This window comes from Entelurus aequoreus, linkage group LG04 (assembly GCF_033978785.1).
Source record: "Entelurus aequoreus isolate RoL-2023_Sb linkage group LG04, RoL_Eaeq_v1.1, whole genome shotgun sequence".
NCBI classification, from domain to species: Eukaryota; Metazoa; Chordata; class Actinopteri; order Syngnathiformes; family Syngnathidae; genus Entelurus; species Entelurus aequoreus.
Window position 1 is genome coordinate 65,875,475 of NC_084734.1, and position 21,478 is coordinate 65,896,952.

The following is a 21,478-nucleotide window of genomic DNA, read 5'->3' on the forward strand; positions in this document are numbered from 1 at the left end:
GCCTAACATAACCAGAAATCATGATCATAATTAAAGATAAAAGTATTGTTTTATTTACTTTCCCTAAATATCTAAAAGTATTCATGTTCTCTTCATGTCCTATTATGCTCCTTCCAGTGCTGTTGTTTTTAGGTTAGAGTTTTTAGCCAATCGGAATTCAGCTAGCTTATGTTGCCATGCTGTACGAAATCTGCCCAGGGCCTTCAGAATCAACAATGCGGGCGTCTGTGCACTGTAAGTGAACAGGTACACACAGTTGATAGATAATTGCCATAGCCAATCAGATCACAAGTTGTTGTTAGTAAGGCCTTCTCGTTGGCCTCATGTTGAACGTGACATTTACGTGTCCTGTGATTGAATATTCACTGGTTTGAGCCGTGCCGGTGCTATGCAGATCAGCAGAGCCACACCCGAGGCCGTTAGCGGGTGAATTTAAGAACGCATAGAGTTGATAGACAGTTGGGATAGCCAATCAGATCACAAGTTGTTGACAGTAGCCTATCCAGGTGGCCTGACGTTAACAAGACTGCGATTGGATACTCACTTGTCATTCTAAAGTGAGTATCCAATCACAAGTTGCATTTTACTACAGCAGGAAGTAAACCGACTACGAGCTTATCTTGATTTTCTCTGCTAGCCCGTTTTGTACACTGTTGAGGTGTTTAATAATAATAATAATGGATTAGATTTATATCGCGCTTTTTCTATTGTTAGATACTCAAAGCGCTCGCAGAGAAGTGGGAACCCATCATTCATTCACACCTGGTGGTGGTAAGCTACATTTGTAGCCACAGCTGTCCTGGGGTAGACTGACGGAAGCGAGGCTGCCAGTTTGCGCCTACGGCCCCTCCGACCACCACCTACCATTCATTCATCATTCATTTCACCGGTGTGAGTGGCACCGGGGGCAAAGGGTGAAGTGTCCTGCCCAAGGACACAACGGCAGCGATTTTTTAAATGGTAAGAGGCGGGGAGCGAACCTGCAACCCTCAGGTTTCTGGCACGGTTGCTCTACCCACTACGCCACGCCGTCCCAATGCACAGTAGTGCGTAAATGTGTTTCTGTATAGTATTTATCCAACAATGGTCATGTGGTGACATAAATGATGGTATTTAAAGAGGTAATCGTTGAAGTCGGACATCACTGAAGGCCTAGGTGGGAAACGCACAGCCCGCCACTTGATTCTGTTCTTGAATTACCTCCTGTTTCCTTGAGTCACATGCTGTCTTGGTGATTCGTCAGATTGTCACCGATGTCGACGTTTATTCCTTTCAACTTGCTTCTCCGTTTCAGCAGTATTACCTTGTTTTTCTGTTGGTGAACTTCATGATGATGACAGGTGTGTTGTTGTTCCTGCCGGTCCCAGACAGTGGAATGCGTGTTTCAAAGTTGTTGACATCCATATCCATCTCTTTGGATTGCAGACATTTGGCCACCAATTGCTCTTTGTTTAAGCAAAGTCCTCTCGTTCTCCACTTCTATTATCAGCTGACTTGTCATAAGGCTTGCATGTAATCTGTAGCCCAGTCGGAATCACATTGAACATACGTTGGTCCTGTACGAAATCATACATTTTACACATATGAGATATAGGGCCTGATTTACTAAATGTTTGCGTGCACTAAAACATGTGCAAACCTGATAGCAAAGAAACAACAACAGAACATCAGCAAATATCATATGTACAAATTTGATATGAAAAATTATAGCAAAGAAACAATTGAAGTAAATATTAACATAGAAATGACTATGAACATTATTGCACTACAAATGGAGCAGTAGAAATACCAACATGATGAATAATAATAGTTACCTCTATTATCAACAAAACAATTGTTTTAAATGCAACAATACATATATTTAATGAAAATAAAGCAGATAAATGGAGGAAAAGAAAGAGAAGCAAACTATATTAAACTTGTAGATTGTTATAGTAAAATAGGTTAAGCTGTATCAGTGTGCCGTGTTTTACCCAGTTTCCCCAATGTTGATATGTTTGATGAAATGTGATTATATGACCTAGTGTATGTATGCAAATGTGCTTGTGTATGTACAGTATGTGTATATGTATGTTTGTACATTGAATGTGCGTGTGGATGTATGTACCGTGTGTGTGTATGTAATATATTTGTGTATGAATGTGGGAGCGTATGTATGTGCGTAAGTACCTATGTGTGCACGTATGTATGTATATATGTATACAGAACAAAAATATAAACGCAACACTTTTGTGCTCCCATTTTTCATGAGTTGAACTCAAAGATCTAAAACTTTTACTATATACACGAAAGACCTATTCCTCTCAAATCTGTCTAAATCTGTGTTAGTGAGCACTTCTTCTTTGCCAAGATAATCCATCCCACCCCACAGGTGTGGCATACCAAGATGCTGATTAAGCAGCATGAATATTGCACAGGTCCGAGGTTTGACTATCCGGCGTAGCCTCCTCTCCAGCACACCTGAATAGACCTTACCGGGAAGGCTGAGGAGTGTAATCCCACGATAGTTAGAACACACCCTCCGGTTCCCCTTCTTAAAGTATGATCAGTGCCAGAGTTTGGTCCGCATTGCCGGCAGTAAGTCGGACACGTTTCCAGTGAGGGTTGGACTCCGCCAAGGCTGCCCTTTGTCACCGATTCTGTTCATAACTTTTATGGACAGAATTTCTAGGTGTAGTCAAGGCGTTGAGGGGATCTGGTTTGGTAGCGGCAGGATTAGGTCTCTGCTTTTTGCAGATGATGTGGTCCTGATGGCTTCATCTGGCCAGGATCTTCAGCTCTCACTGGATCGGTTCGCAGCTGAGTGTGAAGCTACCCGGATGAGAATCAGCACCTCCAAGTCCGAGTCCATGGTTCTCGCCCGGAAAAGGGTGGAGTGCCATCTCCGGGTTGCGGAGGAGACCCTGCTCCAAGTGGAGGAGTTCAAGTACCTCGGAGTCTTGTTCACGAGTGAGGGAAAAGTGGAATGTGAGATCGACAGGCGGTTCGGTGCGGCGTCTTCAGTAATGCGGACGCTGTATCGATCCGTTGTGGTGAAGAAGGAGCTGAGCCGGAAGGCAAAGCTCTCAATTTACCGGTCGATCTACGTTCCCATCCTCACCTACGGTCATGAGCTTTGGGTTATGACCGAAAGGACAAGATCACGGGTACAAGCGGCCGAAATGAGTTTCCTCCGCCGGGTGGCGGGGCTCTCCCTTAGAGATAGGGTGAGAAGCTCTGCCATCCGGGGGGAGCTCAAAGTAAAGCTGCTGCTCCTCCACATCGAGAGGAGCCAGATGAGGTGGTTCGGGCATCTGGTCAGGATGCCACCCGAACGCCTCCCTAGGGAGGTGTTTAGGGCACGTCCGACCGGTAGGAGGCCGCGGGGAAGACCCAGGACACGTTGGGAAGACTATGTCTCCCGGCTGGCCTGAGAACGCCTCGGGATCCCCCGGGAAGAGCTGGACGAAGTGGCTGGGGAGAGGGAAGTCTGGGTTTCCCTGCTTAGGCTGCTGCCCCCGTGACCCGACCTCGGATAAGCGGAAGAAGATGGATGGATGGAATATTGCACAGGTGTGCCTTCAGCTGCCCCCCCAAAAAAGCTAAAACATTATACTATATATAGGTATATACACACACGCGCATATATACACACACACATGCACACACACACACATATATATGTATACATACATACACATATGTATACATGCACATATACATACCAACCTCCATACATACACATATACAGTATATGACAATAATAATTACATACAAACACACACACACACACACACACATGTATAAAAAAAACAAATCCATACATTAACCTTCTTTAAGTATGCATTTTTTTGCGCCTCAAGGGGAGTAATGTGCAGCCTCTCTCCAATGAGCATATCTCTAGCTGCAAAAGGGGAAAAAAAGTGGTTTCACTGTAGATCCAATGTAGGAATGTGTTTAAAATGCCCATAATAAGTGACACGTGTCTCCTGCATGTTTGAAAACATAGCAAAACCCCGCAGGTAGGACCATGATAGCATGAACGTGCAGTGAATAAGAGTGTCTCTGTGGTAATGCCCCATATAGTACACATAAAATCTTCATTTAAATAATGCGGTCTGCACCGCTTTTCAATTGCACACGCAGTCTTAGTAAATCGCACGCCACACGCCCACACTGTTTTGTAGATTGCAGACGCGTGATGTTTGGATCTTAGTAAATCAGGCCCATAGTGTACTCTTTTTCATCAGTTTACTTCTTTGAGCTATCCACATTTCTTTTGGCCTTTGTTTCTGAAGTGAAGCATTATCATTCTTCAATTTCTTAACATGTTTCACTATGCATTTCTTGTTGTCATGTTGTTTCTCTATTTTGTTGTAGAGCTCATTGCTATTTACCTGATCTCTTTCCTCATGTCATAAAGTAGTACCTGGTTCCTGGCTGTCTGCCACATCCTCCTTATTCACGACAACTGAAGCCTTTTTTTTGCCCATTCCGATCATTGGATATCAATTTGGACTTAAACGACATTTAGCTTGTTTTTCTAGTGATTATCGGCAATGGTAGCTCATTTTATTGGATGAGTAATTTCCTCACACCAGTCGGTATTCTACCCAGTCGTGTTTGCAAACAGATCTGTGGTCCAGAAAAGTTCCAAAGTAGTCCAAAACTTCAAAAATGCTGCTAAGCTTTTCTCAGTCCATCCTCACAGGAGGTGATACCACAAAAATTCGTGGTCTTATTATTGTTGCACTTTGATTCACCAAGGTGTTACTTATCACCGGGTTTGAGACTTTCAGTAGCGCGTCTGCTATCCAACTCAAAGTCCTCCTGGTTGTGTTGCTGTAGCCAGCCGCTAATACACCGATCCCACCTACAGCTTTCTTCTCTGCAGTCTCCATTGTTCATTAAACAAATTGCAAAAGATTCACCAACACAGATGTCCAGAATACTGTGGAATTTTGCGATGAAAACAGAGCTGTTTGTATTGGGATACAATGGTGTCCCAATACTTCTGCTTCAACCCTTGACGTCACGCGCAAACGTCATCGTTTTCAGCCGGAAGTTTCCTGGGAAATTTAAAATTGCACTTTATAAGTTAACCCGGCCGTATTGGCATGTGTTGCAATGTTAAGATTTCATCATTGATGTATAAACTATCAGACTGCGTGGTCGGTAGTAGTGGGTTTCAGTAGGCCTTTAAGAGGTCTGACTTCAACCCCATCAATCACCTTTGTGATGAGCTCCAACATCTCACAAATGTTCTTCTCTCTCTTTTTGTTTACTGCTGTGTACGGTGGAACCCTCTTGAGTCGGTCCAGCAAATGACACCAACCCATCAATGTTAATGAAGTCCCGGTCTATTGGGTTGGAAAAGGTTCTGTGCATGTGCTGTGATATTGTCAACTTCCTCATTATCACTAAGCCGCAACAAAGCGACTGTCTAGTCACACAGCATTAACATTTTTGGCAAAAATCTAAATCATTATTGTTTGAACCTTCTATTTTGATTTCGGTTAATGCATGATTATTACACTCTCAACTCAGTTTAATCTCTAAATATTTGCATAATTTTGAAACAAAAAACTGAAAAGAACATGCACAGATGAACAATAAAGGGGTATGTATTGAAACATCCATCCATCTATTTTCTACCGCTTGTCCCTTTTCGAGGTCGCAGGGGGGGCTGTAGCCTATCCCAGCTGCATCCGGGGAGAAAGCAGAGTACATGGTATCCCCAGGTGCATGTCAGTTCAGTGGTTTTCAATTATTTTCTGTAAAGTCCCTTCTTTAAAAAAGAAAACATCCCTCCACATGACTATAAATAATATAATTTGTTTATACAATTGTTAGAAGTACACCTCTGCATACATTCGTATCTTTATCTACAATAAAGAAGACCAATAAAGAAAAAATAATTATAGATCAACCTGCAACAAAAAAAAAAACCTTCATTAACATTGTTTTATTACATTCATTTGGCTGAAATGTAAAATAAAATGTGCGTAACATTTTTTGGACCAACTTGAACAATTTGATACTGAAAAATGAAATAAAATTAACCCAATAAATAATAATACTTTCAATTTGATTAGCAACATTAACGCAGTCAAATGGCATAGCAGTTTTGGTCACATGTTTTTTTTTCTTAAAGTGACACACATATCGAGATATCAAGGAACACAGTATCACTCCTTGTGTTTCATAAATGCATCGATGCTGCAATATCCTTAGACCCGTCACTACATGGCAATAATAACAGTCTACACCTATTTGCTAGTTTTTCTAAGATTGTTAGCCAAGGGAAGAAAGATTTGCCACAGGACTGTAAAACAAGCGTATAAAATATTACATTGCGGATGAAAGATGATGAAACAAGATTTACAAATCAACCTTTTGTTGCTGTACTACATAAGCCAGGTTTATACTCTGGCATCACATAACCTGCGTATGCAACGCTGTCTTGCTACTCCCCCTGCGTACCCTCCTGCAGACCCTGACGTGTACCTCCCAAAAATCCTAGGGAACGCAGAACTGTGTTTGGTCAGCTTTTGCCAAGGAGGGTCCTTAAAGGCCTACTGAAATGAAATGTTCTTATTTAAACGGGGATAGCAGGTCCATTCTATGTGTCATACTTGATCATTTTGCGATATTGCCATATTTTTGCTGAAAGGATTTAGTAGAGAACATCGACGATAAAGTTTGCAACTTTTGGTCGCTGATAAAAAAGCCTTGCCTGTACCGGAAGTAGCATGACGTCACAGGTTGTGGAGCGCCTCACATCTGCACATTGTTTACAATCATTCCCACCAGCAGCGAGAGCGATTCGGACTGAGAAAGCGACGATTGCCCCATTAATTTGAGCGAGGATGAAACATTTGTGGATGAGGAAAGTGAGAGTGAAGGATTAGAGTGCAGTGCAGGATGCCAGGATGTATCTTTTTTCGCTCTGACCCGTAACTTAGGTACAAGCTGGCTCATTGAATTCCACACTTTCTCCTTTTTCTATTGTGGATCACGGATTTGTATTTTAAACCACCTCGGATACTATATCCTCTTGAATATGAGAGTAGAGAACTCGAAATGGACATTCACAGTGACTTTTATCTCCACGACAATACATCGGCGAAACACTTTAGCTATGGAGCTAATGTGATAGCCTCGTGCTTAAGTGCAGATAGAAACAGCCCCTGACTGGAAGGATAGACAGAAGATCAACACTACTACTATTACTTCTACTATCAGGAGACACTGAACCAAACCCTGGACCTGTAACCACACGGTTAATGCTGTCCCGCCTGGCGAAGCCTAGCAATGCTGTTGCTAACGACACCATTGAAGCTAACTTAGCTACGGGACCTCGACAGAGCTATGCTAAAAACATTAGCTCTCCACCTACGCCAGCCCTCATCTGCTCATCACCACCCGTGCTCACCTGCGTTTCAGCTATCGACGGCGCGACGGAGGACTTCACCACGATCATCGGTGCGGTCGGCGGCTAGCGTCGGATAGCGCGTCTGCTATCCAACTCAAAGTCCTCCTGGTTGTGTTGCTGTAGCCAGCCACTAATACACCGATCCCACCTACAGCTTTCTTCTTTGCTGTCTCTATTGTTCATTAAACAAATTGCAAAAGATTCACCAACACAGATGTCCAGAATACTGTGGAATTTTGCGATGAAAACAGACGACTTAATAGCTGGCCACCGTACTGTTCCAAAATGTCTGCTACAATCCGTGATGTCACGCGCAAACGGCATCATACCGAGACGTTTTCAGCCGGATATTTCCCAGGAAATTTAAAATTGCACTTTATAAGTTAACCCGGCCGTATTGACATGGGTTGCAATGTTAAGATTTCATCATTGATATATAAACTATCAGACTGCGTGGTCGGTAGTAGTGGGTTTCAGTAGGCCTTTAAGCACAGGAGAGCAGACTTTGGGCTTGAAGTGCACAAATTATTGTGTGACAAAGAAATAGTGATTGAACATTTGCATGCAAACTAATATTATGTATCTGAAAATAATTGCTGAATGTGTTGTTTTTCAGCTTTTTGTGTTGTTGTTTTGTCAAGACGAAGTCCCGCAAAGTATGATGTTCTTTTTAACTTTTACTGCCAATCTTGTGCTAACAGGTTCAATTTCTCATGCACAAACGTCTTTTTCTCTCACACACAACGCTTCCTCATTCTCGGTCAGTCATCTTTCAGGCACAGTGTTTTCACGGACACGGGAGCTCTGAAAAGATTAACGCTAGCATGTCGTTACAATAGTTATTTAACAGTTTTGTTTATTCACAATTACATAGCTCTCTCTTGTCCAATGTCCCGAAAGGTCCATTAAAAGTAAACTAAGGTTTCTGGAAGAGTCGTTCTAGTGCCGACTAAGATTTTGATTTTGTGGTGGTCATCACTCTTCACAAGAGGATAAATATCTAGTCAATGACAGCCATGGTTGCTCATTCAGGAGACACTGCCCCTTAGTGTTTGGAAGGGAATTGCAATTCACGAGTCAGTTCCAAACGCAAGTGCTATAAATTAACCAAAACACAGTCAGAGGGGACGCAGTGACGTGAGGGTATATATACCAGCCTGTACTCTTCTTCTCTCTTGGGCGTACTCTAACAAGCAGGCAAATGTTTCAGTTTCGATTTTGACTATGTCGACAAACAGCAAGTGAATTGAAGTGAATTATTTTGATGTTGCTTTTTCTCATTGTTGCTTTTTCTCATTGAGAAACCCATTATCTACATTAAAGCTACATTTACACCAGTGTGGGCAGCCCTGGGAACAAGGCGGGTAAAGTGTCTTGCCCAAGGGCTCAACGGCAGTGACTTGGATGGCGAAAGCTGGGTTCTAACCAGGAATCCTCAAGTTTTTGGTCGGCCGCTCAACCATCTAAGCCATGCAGCCCTGAGCCATTCTGACGGGCGTGGAGATAAGAGGGTTAGCATGCATATATCTTACTCTTTGCTCTACAAGAAGAGGTTCTTGAACTCATCACTCTGTGCTACTTTCAACCGTCCATGTGAGTGAGGGAAGGCAACAGCTGGATGTACAAGCTGAATTCGATCCACAGGGATCAGCAGGTCCCAGAGGCCTGTTTCTGTTTCTGTCACCGCCATGGGGCTCGAGGAGGAGGCCGTCAAAGCACAGCTGTCCGTGACCTGTACATGAAACCAAACACATGTCGGGGGCTGTAATCTTTTTGCTAATATAATCCACAGCCTGCTGAGACGTCAGTCTGTCCTTCTTTCATGCACAGCAGCCGCTTTCTTGTTGTGAGGACATAAAAACTGAATAACCTCAGTGTGTGTTTTATGTGTGGACGGGCACATGTAACTGTTTGCTTGTGTGTAGCGGGCCAATGGCAGTGTGTGCTGGCCACAGATGGGCACAGTGCGGGCATTGTGAACGTCGGTGGAAGCTTTCCGAGAGGCGTGTGAAAACGCAGTAAAGATGTCACTTTGCAGCTGGCACTGAACACCGCTGATGAACTGCGCAAGCTCACAGCCTTCCTTTTGTAGTGTGAATTTGTGAATTACATTAAGACTCACTTAAAATTGTACACACCATCCACCAGCTTTTACTCGTGCTCAGTGTTCGACTCAGAGGGGTTCCAGCTACATCCAACAAAGCAGTTAGTGATTTACTGTAGCCATACTCACCGTCCACAATATTAGGTACACTTTAATATATGTATATATATACACAGTATATATATATAAAGAATCGGTCTCGTAAAGATGGAAATGCGAGTCATCGTTGTAGCCTTCAAAGCCGTCTAAAACAACTTTAACCCTCCATCAACATTGTATATACACACTGCAAGTCTATATATAATGTAGTAACAGACATGTTCATAACAATATGTAATATGCAGAATATTTACCTTGTTTTGATCATGTTAATTCCAGGACTGACTTATTTCGCTCGTTGATATCCGTTTCCATAGCAGCGCGTCTGACTTCCAGCAACAATGTGTGTCCTACTTCCGGATACCAAACACGAGCGTGTGTCCTAATCAAGGCAGACTTGGTAACAAACATCCAAGACAGTGACGTGCGGTGAGGTTCATGGCTGGTGAGGCACTGACTTCATCACAGTCAGATTTACAAACATTTGTACCCTAAAGCAGTGGTCCCGAACCTTTTTGTAGCTGCGGACCGGTCAACGCTTGAAAATTTGTCCCACGGACCGGTGGGGGGGGGAGTGTATTTAAAAAAAAATTTTTTATTTATTTATTTTTTTTTTTACATAAATAAATACAATCATGTGTGCTTACGGACTGTATCCCTGCAGACTGTATTGATCTATATTGATATAAATGTATATATTGTGTTTTTTATGTTGATTTCATTTAAAAAAAAAAAAAAAAAAAAAAAAATATTTTTTTAAATTCTTGTGCGGCCCGGTACCAGTCGGTCCGCGGACCGGTGGTTGGGGACCACTGCCCTAAAGAGTATCTTATTCACTATTTGATTGGCAGCAGTTAACGGGTTATGTTTAAAAGCTCATACCAGCATTCTTCCCTGCTTGGCACTCAGCATCAAGGGTTGGAATTGGGGGTTAAATCACCAAAAATTATTCCCGGGCGCGGCGCCGCTGCTGCCCACTGCTCCTCTCACCTCCCAGAGGGTGATCAAGGGATGGGTCAAATGCAGAGGACAAATTTCACCACACTTAGTGTGTGTGTGTGACAATCATTGGTACTTTAATTTAACTTTAACTTTACACATTCAAACTGTAGCACACAAAAAAGCACATTTAATTTAAAAAAACGTTATTATGGTCTTACCTTTACTCATAAATGAAGTCCATGCGCCGCTGTTGTGCTGGATTAATGCACCCCTGCCGTAGAATGCACCCCCTGACGGGAGTGTTATATCAACTAAAGCCCACACTTAAACTTTCCACATGCAAGATTGAATCTATTTAAAAAAGTTATTTAATAGGAAGCCAAAAAGTGCAAAAACAATAATGTTCGTGTTGGAGGAGTTGTGAATGAATGAAATATGAAATCCGTGCTGCAGTCTGCAGGTGTACCTAATGTTGTGGCCCTGCAGTCATTCACAACTCCTCCAACACGAACATTAAATAGATTCAATCTTGCACGTGAAAAGTTTAAGTGTGGGGGGTGCATTCTACGGCGGGGGGGCATTCTCTACCACCAGGAGGCGGGATTACTGCGAGTCTTCGCAGCAGTTTTATGATCGCTCAGCACAAGAAATAATGTACATACACACATACAGTTGTTGACAAAATACACTGTACATTATATACCTCAGCTAACTAAACTATGGAAATGTATAATATAGTTCATATAGCAATACGGTCTCACTGCACAGCAGGCCAGCAGTTAGCCGAGTCCGCAATCCATGTTGAGGCACAACTGAGAGACGTGCCTCAACTGGCTGCTGATCACAGCAAGTCTCTTCTCAGTATTTGAACGGCAAATGTGAAAATTCAGCGATTTTGAATAAAAATAATCTAAAACTGGTGAAGTTAAATGAAAAATAACTTTATAGTATAATCACTGGATACATATAACAATTAATTATTATTTTTTCTTTTTACATTTTTTTTCTTTCCATGATGGCACGTGAGGCCCCGCCTCACCTGCCTCCAGTGACTGCACGTCACTGATCCAAGACGACTATTTTTTGGACAAATGAGGATTCACAACCTTATCTTTTCAACCTTAATGAACGGAGGATGAACAGCTGCTTCTAGAAGTGATCACAAGCCGATAGAGTGAGGCGAAAGCCACTGAAAGCTGCAAATGTGGAATTTGAACACAAGCTTTTTCAACATAAATGGCGTGCTTACCCCAAATAAACCAGAACAAATATCTCTGGCCAGCTGGACCAAACGGAGAACTGTCCATGGAGTGAGTCACACTTTATATTGATCATGATACACACAACACGTCAAGCGTGTTATTACAACTACAGTACATACACTGTTTTGCTAGTTGTGTACAAACAAACCATGAAGTTTGGGCTAATACTTAAAAGATACTGTAATATGATTGTTCATGTTTTTCAGATATTACAGATTGGTGTCTTGTGTTGTGCATTACAAACTCAAACGCGTTTCATGCTGACATAGAAGCTCGCTTATCTCTTTCCGTAATTAGCTTTCACAGCTAATACCAAAGCACGCTGATGTGTTTCTGCGATTAAAAAATATTTCCTCAGTTGTTACGATAACAATGTCGCTACAGCTTGGTTATTATACAGGTTACGGAACGTAAATTAAGTACCGGTGACGGTTTTTGAATGCATTTTTTAAGTGATTTAGAGAGAGAATAGATTGCTCTCATTAGCTGCATTGCTAGCTACCCAGAATGAGCTGAGTTTTACAGGTGAAAAAAAAACTTTTTCTTATCTGTTATGATTGTGAACGATAGACAAAATTCCAAAACAAGAACTGTTCCCCTTTAAGTCAGTTTTAAAATTATAAATTGTAATTGATACTGATATGTCTATCACTTTTATTTTTGACAGTCCATATATGTTGACAAGCATACAGAGTTGCAGCACGATCGCCACCTTTCCCACAGCTATTTCTGTGCAATTTCCAGTTTGCACATTCTTTTTTGACCTACTGAATAAAGACAGAACAGCGGACACAGTACAGTTTTAGTTTTGATAAATCACACTGCGTGTGGCAAATACTTATATTTGTGAGCATTCTGAGAATCAGCATATATTCTGCATATTCAGGAAGACAGACACGCTAAATGGATTGCACTCCTTATTTTGGCGACTTAAGAGACACAATCCTCTGCGCACAAGCTTGGTAGATCAGCTTTGCCTGCGCTATCAAGTTTGTAGTGGTTTAATACATGCAAACCTTGAGTAGATCTGTACAACATTTGTACAGACCCCATTTTTAATCAGAATTTGTGTCTATTTATTCATAAGGACATTGGTGAATCACAATTTACTGATTTTGGATCTGAGAGGAGCAGTGACTTGCAGTCAGGGGAGGCAGGTGAGACAGGGCCTCACGGGCCATCATGGAAAGAAAAAAAATGTAAAAAGAAAGAAAAAAAAATTAATTGTTATATGTATCTAGTGATTATACTATAAAGTTATTTTCCATTTAACTTCTACAGTTTTAGATTATTTGTATTCAAAATCGCTGAATTTTCACATTTGCTGTTCAAATACTGAGAAGAGACTTGCGGTGAGTGACCAGCCAGTTGAGGCACGTCACTGAGTTGAGCCTCACCATGGATTGTGCAATGACTCTGCTAACTGCTGGCCTGCTGTGCAGTGAGACCGTATTGTTATATGAATTATATTATACATTTCCATAGTTTAGTTAGCTGAGGTATATAATGTACAGTGTATTTTGTCAACAACTGTATGTGTGTAACGTATTTCTTGTGCTGAGCAATTATAAAACGGCTGCAAAAGACTCACTGGGTGAGGCTCGCAGTAATCACGCCTCCTGGTGGTAGAGGGCGGTAGTGATCCCAGAGATCATTCTTGCGACTACTCGGCTGCAGAAGAAGTGACAACAAGCAGCAACATTTGGCAGCGATCGTTTATTTTTTTCTCTTGCTTGGACTATTAACATGGAGGATTACATATCTAAAATAAAACAGTTTTCTAAACTGGACTTTCAATCACAGCAGGAGGTAATACTTATAGGAAGATCTCCATCGAGACAGAGAGACTTTTAAAACTGAAGAAAGATAAGGAAGACTTCTATAAACAAGTTATCGATGCTTTTGTTGAAAAGGAGCTGCGCATGGACTACATTTATAAGTAAAGGTAAGACCATAACGTTTTTTTTAATTAAATGTGCTTTTTTGTGTGCTACAGTTTTTATGTGTAAAGTTAAAGTTAAGTTAAAGTACCAATGATTGTCACACACACTAGGTGTGGTGAAATTGGTCCTCTGCATTTGACCCATCCCCTTGCTCACCCCCTGGGAGGTGAGAGGAGCAGTGGGCAGCAGCGGCGCCGCGCCCGGGAATCATTTTTGGTGATTTAACCCCCAATTCCAACCCTTGATGCTGAGTGCCAAGCAGGGAAGAATGCTGGTATGAGCTTTTAAACATAACCCGTTAACTGCTGCCAATCAAATGGTGAATAAGATACTCTTTAGGGTTCATATGTTTGTAAATCTGACTGTGATGAAGTCAGTGCCTCACCAGCCATGAACCTCACCGCACGTCACTGGAGAGGAGGCTTACTAGCTCACCATCCTTGTTTTAGTTCATTCAAAAGTGTTTGATTGGCGTAAGATCATAATTCTGCTCAATTTATTCCATACCAAACTCATCCATTTATTCTTAAAACGTGGTAATGTGTCATGCAGGAAGAGAATAAGGAACCTTCCCAAACTGCAAGGCATCCAAGCGGTTATTGTTTCAGAACTAAAGCATGTCTGTATGTACTTTTATGGTTGTGAGAGGACCTACACTAAGCTGAGTGGATTTAGCTGAGGTGTGTTTAACGTCTATCCTCTTATAGCTGCGGTTCTCCCCTCACACTTCTAATCATATTGAAATTGGTTCTATTTGCAAATGACACAAATGTTTTGCTCCGGGAATAATTTACAAGAGTTTATGGGGGTGTGTCACTGAAGCAATGTGTAAATTAAATAAGCAGTCAAGAGGAGTGGTCAAAAATTCAACCACAAGCTTGTGGATGGCAACCAAAAGCGCCTTATTGCAGTGAAACTTGCCAAGGGACATGTAACCAAATATTAACATTGCTGTATGTATACTTTTGACCCAGCAGATTTGCTCACATTTTCAGTAGACCCATAATAAATTCATAAAAGAACCAAACTTCATGAATGTTTTTTGTGACCAACAAGTGTGTGCTCCAATCACTCTATCACAAAAAAATAAGAGTTGTAGAAATTATTGGAAACTCAAGACAGCCATGACTTTATGTTCTTTGCAAGTGTATGTAAACTTTTGACCAAGACTGTATAGGTGAAAGACCTAAAGATGAAAGAATTGGACATTGAAATGTTTTAATGTTTTAACTTAAAATGTAAAAGAAAACCTCCAAACTCTGCAAAGGGAGCCACAACGTGCAAGGTGAAAAGTTTACAATGTAATACTGATGTGGTTTACACTAACATTAATTACTGTAGCTACACATGATGTGTTTTAAAGGTGTACTCTGTCAGATAAGTTCTTGTTGCTTTATGCGGTCCGAACATTTATTGTGAGGAAATGACGTGGGCGTCTTCCTCTTCCCTCCATAGGAGCGCCGAGCATCCTGACTGCTTCCATTTATGTGTCCGCCATGGTTTGGAGAAGGCTTGCCTGGGGGATCCCCTGCTGACACTTCCGATCCAGACATATCCAGCTTCTCTCCTCCGGACCACGACATTCTGGTGTGAGCTTGTTCCTCCAAGACCTCCTCACCGTCATCATGGCGAGTTTGGTGCTTAATGAGACCGGGATGGAGGACTGTGGCTTTGACGACTCCTTCAAGTACAACTTGTATTCGGTGGTCTACAGTGTGGTCTTCGTCTTAGGTCTCATCACCAACTGCGCTGCACTGTTTGTCTTCTGCTTCCGCATGAAGATGCGCAACGAAACGACAATGTTCATGACTAATTTAGCACTATCTGATTTAGTCTTTGTTTTTACGCTGCCGTTCAAGGTCTTCTACAATGTGAACCGGCACTGGCCCTTTGGAGATGGACTGTGTAAGATATCAGGAACAGCCTTCATCACTAACATCTATGGTAGCATGCTCTTTCTCACCTGCATCAGCGTGGACCGCTTTTTAGCAATAGTCTACCCTTTCCGCTCCCGCTCCATCCGCACGCGCAGGAACGCCGCAATGGTGTGCGCGGCTGTGTGGCTGACCATTGTAGGAGGAGGGATATCCGTCACCTTCTTCTCTACCATCAACAGCACAAACAGAGCTACAACCTGTTTTGAGGGCTTCTCTAAGAGCACCTGGAGGACCTACCTTTCAAAAATCACCATCTTCATTGAGGTGAAGGCTCTAAAGGCACTAGCGCAACATTTAATTTTTATCATTTGTACTAGTACTTTACTGGTAGAGGTGTCTTGAAGCAATATTGATATCAGATATCAGCAAAATAAATATCGGATATAGGCGTGTATCTAAAATCACAGGTAAAAGCAGACGTGTACAAAGCTCGACAGCCAGTTAACATCTAAATGTCCTCCAATAAGCACAAGATTGGTCTTTTCATGTATTTTAGTGAAGTCATTTACAAAAGGTAAACATGGTAGGCTATGTGCTACTAGGAGCGAGCAGCTGCTGAGCGGCTAAGCACAAAATAGCACACAAGCTGGACATAATAGGTGTGCTTAATTGAACACTACTGCTGTCTAAAACCTGACATTTGTCAATACAACCAAGTAATAATAATACAATTATTTTAGTATTATACAAAGTTTCCAAGACTGAAGTGTGTTAAAAGTATCCAGTAATAAACTTGTCCGCATCATTCAACAGTGCTTAGAGAAGTATTTAAATTAGCAGGTGTCGCCAAAAAAAACCAATTACCACTCCACTTCAACTTAGAGTAAAGTATTTGTCATGACCCTTCGCCCGGGTCATGTCTTGATTTATGTTTAGTAGCTTTTTTCCCATGTTTAAGTCTGTTTAGGTTCTCTACCTTCTTTCCTTTCATTTACTTTTGGTTGCCATGGACACTAATTGTTTGCACCTGCCTTCGATTTGTTGATTAGCGTCCTCACTTGCCCTTTATATACTGGTGTTTTCCAGCTTTTAGTTGCTCGGTCAATGTTCGCTTTACGCAACAATTACTTTTTCCTGTTTTCGCCACACTTGGAAGTTTTTTCATCGTCTCAGACTTTCACACTGTTCGTCCGTTGGCAACGTTTTGGTTTGTTGGCTCCATGCTATCCTTGTTTTTGAGCTTTTGTATTTTTTTGCCCCTTCCTACAAGAAATAAATTAGACTCTTACCTGCACGCTGCTTATACCGCTTTCCTCAATATGTGAGGACACAACCGTTGCAGCAATGCGACCCGAAGATAACAGTATTATGTATTGATTTATCATACCTACCATTGCTCGCTCGGTAATTGCACTTGATGAAATCTCAACACTACATAATAGTAAATGTATATATATTTTGTGCTGATATCGTATCGGCTCAATATCGGTATCTATACTTAAGCTTCCAATATCGGTATCTCATTGGATGTGCAAAAGTTGTATTGGCACACCCCTAACCTCGAGCAACTAACCATGGAAACCACCACCTACCAAGCTACCTACCATGGACTATCCTGACTATTCAAGCATCTAAAAATACACCTATTCTGTATGCTTAGTAGGGGTGCTGAAAAATATCGATTCCCACCCTAAACACGATTATTTAATCTGATTCTAATTAGATTAATCATTTTCAATAATTTTTTTTAGGACTACATGTTTTAAAAGACAGGCTCCAGCACCCCAAGAGGGACAGGTGGTAAAAAATGGATGGATGGCATTATTTAGGCCACCTTAGCGCTGACTAGCTGCAGGTATACATAATATATCAGCAACCATGAGGAGCTGTTGTAACCTGTAACCAGTTTTGAAATGGTTGTATTATAATTTGTATTCCAAGTAACGTATAGTGAGAATCAGTTTGAATTAAGAATCATGTCGAATCGAGAATGGTTTCTGAATCGAATCGTCACCCCCAAGAATCGGAATCAAATTGAATCGATTTTTGAGTTGAAATTTCTTGGAAATAGTGGATTTTCTAACAAAATCTACTTTTGTCTTTAAAAGTTGTAGTAATGCTACCTCGAATATTAAACATGATTACATGTTTTACTGTCTTTCCAGATTGTGGGATTCCTGCTTCCTCTTCTGGCCAACTTGGTTTGTTCCTCACTGGTCCTGAGAACGCTACGTCGTCCAGTGACAGTTGGCCATGGCTGTGACAGCAAGCGTCGTGTCCTGAGGATGATTCTGGTCCATCTTGGCATCTTCATCATCTGTTTTGTCCCGTATAACTCCAACCTCTTCCTCTATGCCCTGGTGAGAACTCAGGCCTTGGTTAACTGCTCTGTAGAGCGCTTCGCCCGAACTCTGTATCCCATCACTTTGTGTCTGGCTAGCCTTAACTGCTGCTTAGACCCTGTGGTCTACTACTTTACCTCGGAGAGTTTCCAAAAAAGTTTGTCCCTGGGAAGCAAAGGGTCCGGTTCCCGACCTGAGAGTATTCCCCGCAGCGACACTGAGACCCAGGACCCGGCAAACACACTCCCAAGAGACACACACACTTTGGCCAGGAATGGAAAAGACATTAAAGTATCAGAAAGTCAATTTTGATGAGAGGAAGAAGAAGAGTTGAACAAGGACAAATGGGTTTAAGAGACCTTGGATTTGAAAAATTGTTTGTCCTGGAAATGACAAATGCATAACTGAGCAGATTAGCTAAATCCTGGTGTAAATCCTCAAGTATGGTCTGGGCTTTACCAATTAATCCACCTCTTGGAATCAAAGGAATGTATCTGTTTATTATTAACAATCTGCAACCGGACACAAACAGACATAAGGAACTTCTTCGAATAACTCAGGCACAACACTCATGCACTGGATGTTTAACTACTGTATATTAAATGTTTATAACTTACTGACCTACATGTTATTGTTTAAATTGCAATGAAATACAGTACATTGTCATTGTTTATTGTGGTGGCACCCATTATTAACACACTACATTAAATCTGGGGTGGGAAGACACAATATGTCTTGTGCTGAGGTTTAGAGCCATTAAATCATTGTTTTGATTTGCTTTCATTACGGTATTATTTCAGTATCCTGTTTCTCTCAGTTTGTTAGTTTGGTCAAACCCACCGGGGCTACCCAGTTGTACGTTTGAACTCAGAAGTTGTCTCCTTGTTTTCAGCAGGCAGACAGTGTGCTCTTGTCGGTGTGATCCCATTGAGGACCTTGGCCTGTTTGCGTGTCATAGGCCAAATGCTTATTACGATCGAAGCAGTGGTCCATTGTTCGCTCCTGAATGAGGTCTCTCGGTCCTAATCTGGCCGTAGACCGCAGAGCTGCTCAAAGTCTCACAACAATGTGTACACACTCCAAAGTACGGCTGAACAGTGTTGACTAAATAATCACCCAAAAGTACAAATAATAAGGTTGAAAAACAGTGAACGCATGATTCAGCAGTTTGCCGTGATTGCGTTTCCTACTGCTGAGACGACATGGATTGCAATGTATTAAGTCTTATCATGATGAATGTACTGCTTCCACTCGCCTTCACTTCCAGTTTGTAAAACAAACAAAAGGGAGAAGTGGTTGTTTTGAAGGTTGAAGCAAAGCTTTTATTGATCGGTGAACTCGGGATGTGAGAATCCTTTCAAGGAAAAAAAAAAGGTGTAAAATTGAGAAAAAAACTAGGAACATTTCTATCAGCACCAAGTACTGCAACACAAGTCCCGATAGAATATTTTGAAAATCAAGACTACCTTTCCTGCAATTTACCTTTAGGTTTATTCTCATCTGCTAACCACGTTTGGCTTTTTGACAGTTACATGTACTATGTAATGTACCACAGATTTTAGTTCTTTTTATTAGATAATTTACTAATATCACTGAAAGTGCAATGTAAATTTATATAACATGCATGGAAAGAATTCAGAAAATGTTTCCCATTTGGCAACTCTATCCTGAAGCCACGCCTCCTCGGGTAATATACTTATGGTGTTGTGACCTCTGTTTACATTTTGTCACGTCAAAAATATTCCATCTCACTGGCTACTAATTAATGCTCTAGAACTACGAACGGTTTGGAACTAACTGTTTTCGGATTGTAATCATCCAAATAGGATTAGCAGCAAAGTGGACAGCCATCAACGTTGTGGCTCCAAGAGCAAACAGAGGCAACAAGTGAACTAACTAGATGATCCGCGACCTAGCTAGCTTGTTTCGGTGATCCTGATCGTCTCCCCGTCCTGCAACGCTTTAGCAACAAGAATGTAAATGGTAAATGGGTTATACTTGTATAGCACTTTTCTACCTTCAAGGAACTCAAAGCGCTTTGACACTATTTCCACATTCACCCATTCACACACACATTCACACACTGATGGCGGGAGCTGCTATGCAAGGCCCTAACCACGACACATCAGGAGCAAGAGTGAAGTGTCTTGCTCAAGGACACAATGGATGTGACTAGGTTGGTAGATGGGGATTGAACCAGGAACCCTCAGGTTGCAGGCACGGCCACTCTCCCAACCGCGCCATGCCGTCCCCGAAGAACAGTGAATACCTGCGGGTTAGGCGAGCGTTCAAAAAATGTTGTGAATGTTTTTTTTTTAATATTTTTTTTAAAAAAGGTGAAAGTGATATTTTGACGAGAAAACAAATGTTTAAAAACACATATTTCACATTTCACATGCCTGGAGGACAGTTAGCATGTGTTTTATTGGAATAACGTATACACAGTCTTGTACAAAAGTCACAGGTCACAAGTCCAGTTTTAGTCATCACATCCTTGTCAATATGTTGGCCTAAATTAAGTGTTTAATTATTTTAAAATTTTATTTGTCATTATTTGTCTTATTTTATATTATGTTGTGGCAATCGATAAAGATAATCATCAAGCGAAATTTCCGTTTTTCGGATTATGAGTGACAATACTAACAACATGAATTGATTTACGTGGACCCCAAATTAAACAAGTTGAAAAACGTATTCGGGTGTTACCATTTAGTGGTCAATTGTACAGAATATGTACTGTACTGTGCAATCTACTAATAAAAGTTTCAATCAATCAACATGGCGGCTAATCTTGGCGCAATCTTCACCGCAACGATCAGTTTGACCAATTTTTTGATGCACCACTGCCTCATCAATAACACATCTCCACATCGGTGAGCCTTTGACGTGAGCAATGTCAAAAGACAAGACATGAGATGTACCAGTTGATCAGGGGTGTCAACCTCATTTTAGCTCAGGGGCCACATGGAGGAAAATCTATTCCCAAGTGGGCCTGAAAGGTAAAATCATGGCATGATAACTTAAAAATAAAAACAGCTCCAAGTAATTTTCTTTGTTTTACTTGGGCCAAAAACAGAACAAGCACATTCTGAAAACGTACAAATCACAAATAATCCTCTGGACAAAACACTTCTAGTTTGTTAAAAAGTCTGAGGAAATTGGTGCAGTTTCAAAAACGCAATGAGCTTGGACTTCGTCTCAGTGTATCTACAAAGCCAGGATTAAACTTTAAGTCACAGTCTTTCTGGGACTGAACAAAAAACACAACATGTGAACTCTTCTCTGTATTAAATACCTACTTTATCATGTCCAGAAACGGAGGTAAAAAGTATTCAAAAGGGTCAAGTTTTCTCGTTTTTGACAGAGACATTATGGGGGAGTAACGGTGCCAAATAACGATGTGTTCGAAGCAGAAGACATAAAACGGCAGGTTTTAAGTTTCATTTGGGTCGAGGGAGAGGAGTCACAGCCACGCTTTACTTTGTACCTCTTGCT

At 41.4% G+C, this 21,478-nt stretch overlaps 1 protein-coding gene across 3 annotated transcripts in view; it reads left to right on the top strand.

Moving 5' to 3' along the window:
* The window catches only part of LOC133648942 (lysophosphatidic acid receptor 4-like), a 42,693-nt gene extending 24,021 nt beyond the window's left edge, over positions 1-18,672 (top strand). For 2 of the 3 annotated variants that reach the window (XM_062045517.1, XM_062045516.1), the window contains 2 exons: positions 15,220-15,965; positions 17,807-18,671. In XM_062045517.1, the coding sequence (XP_061901501.1) occupies positions 15,390-15,965; positions 17,807-18,295 (1,065 nt within the window). In that variant the 5' untranslated portion in view covers positions 15,220-15,389 and the 3' untranslated portion in view covers positions 18,296-18,671. Of the gene's footprint in view, positions 1-15,219; positions 15,966-17,806 lie in introns of all 3 variants that reach the window. The other variant, XM_062045518.1, reaches the window with a different exon arrangement.
* The last annotated feature ends 2,806 nt before the right edge of the window (positions 18,673-21,478 follow it).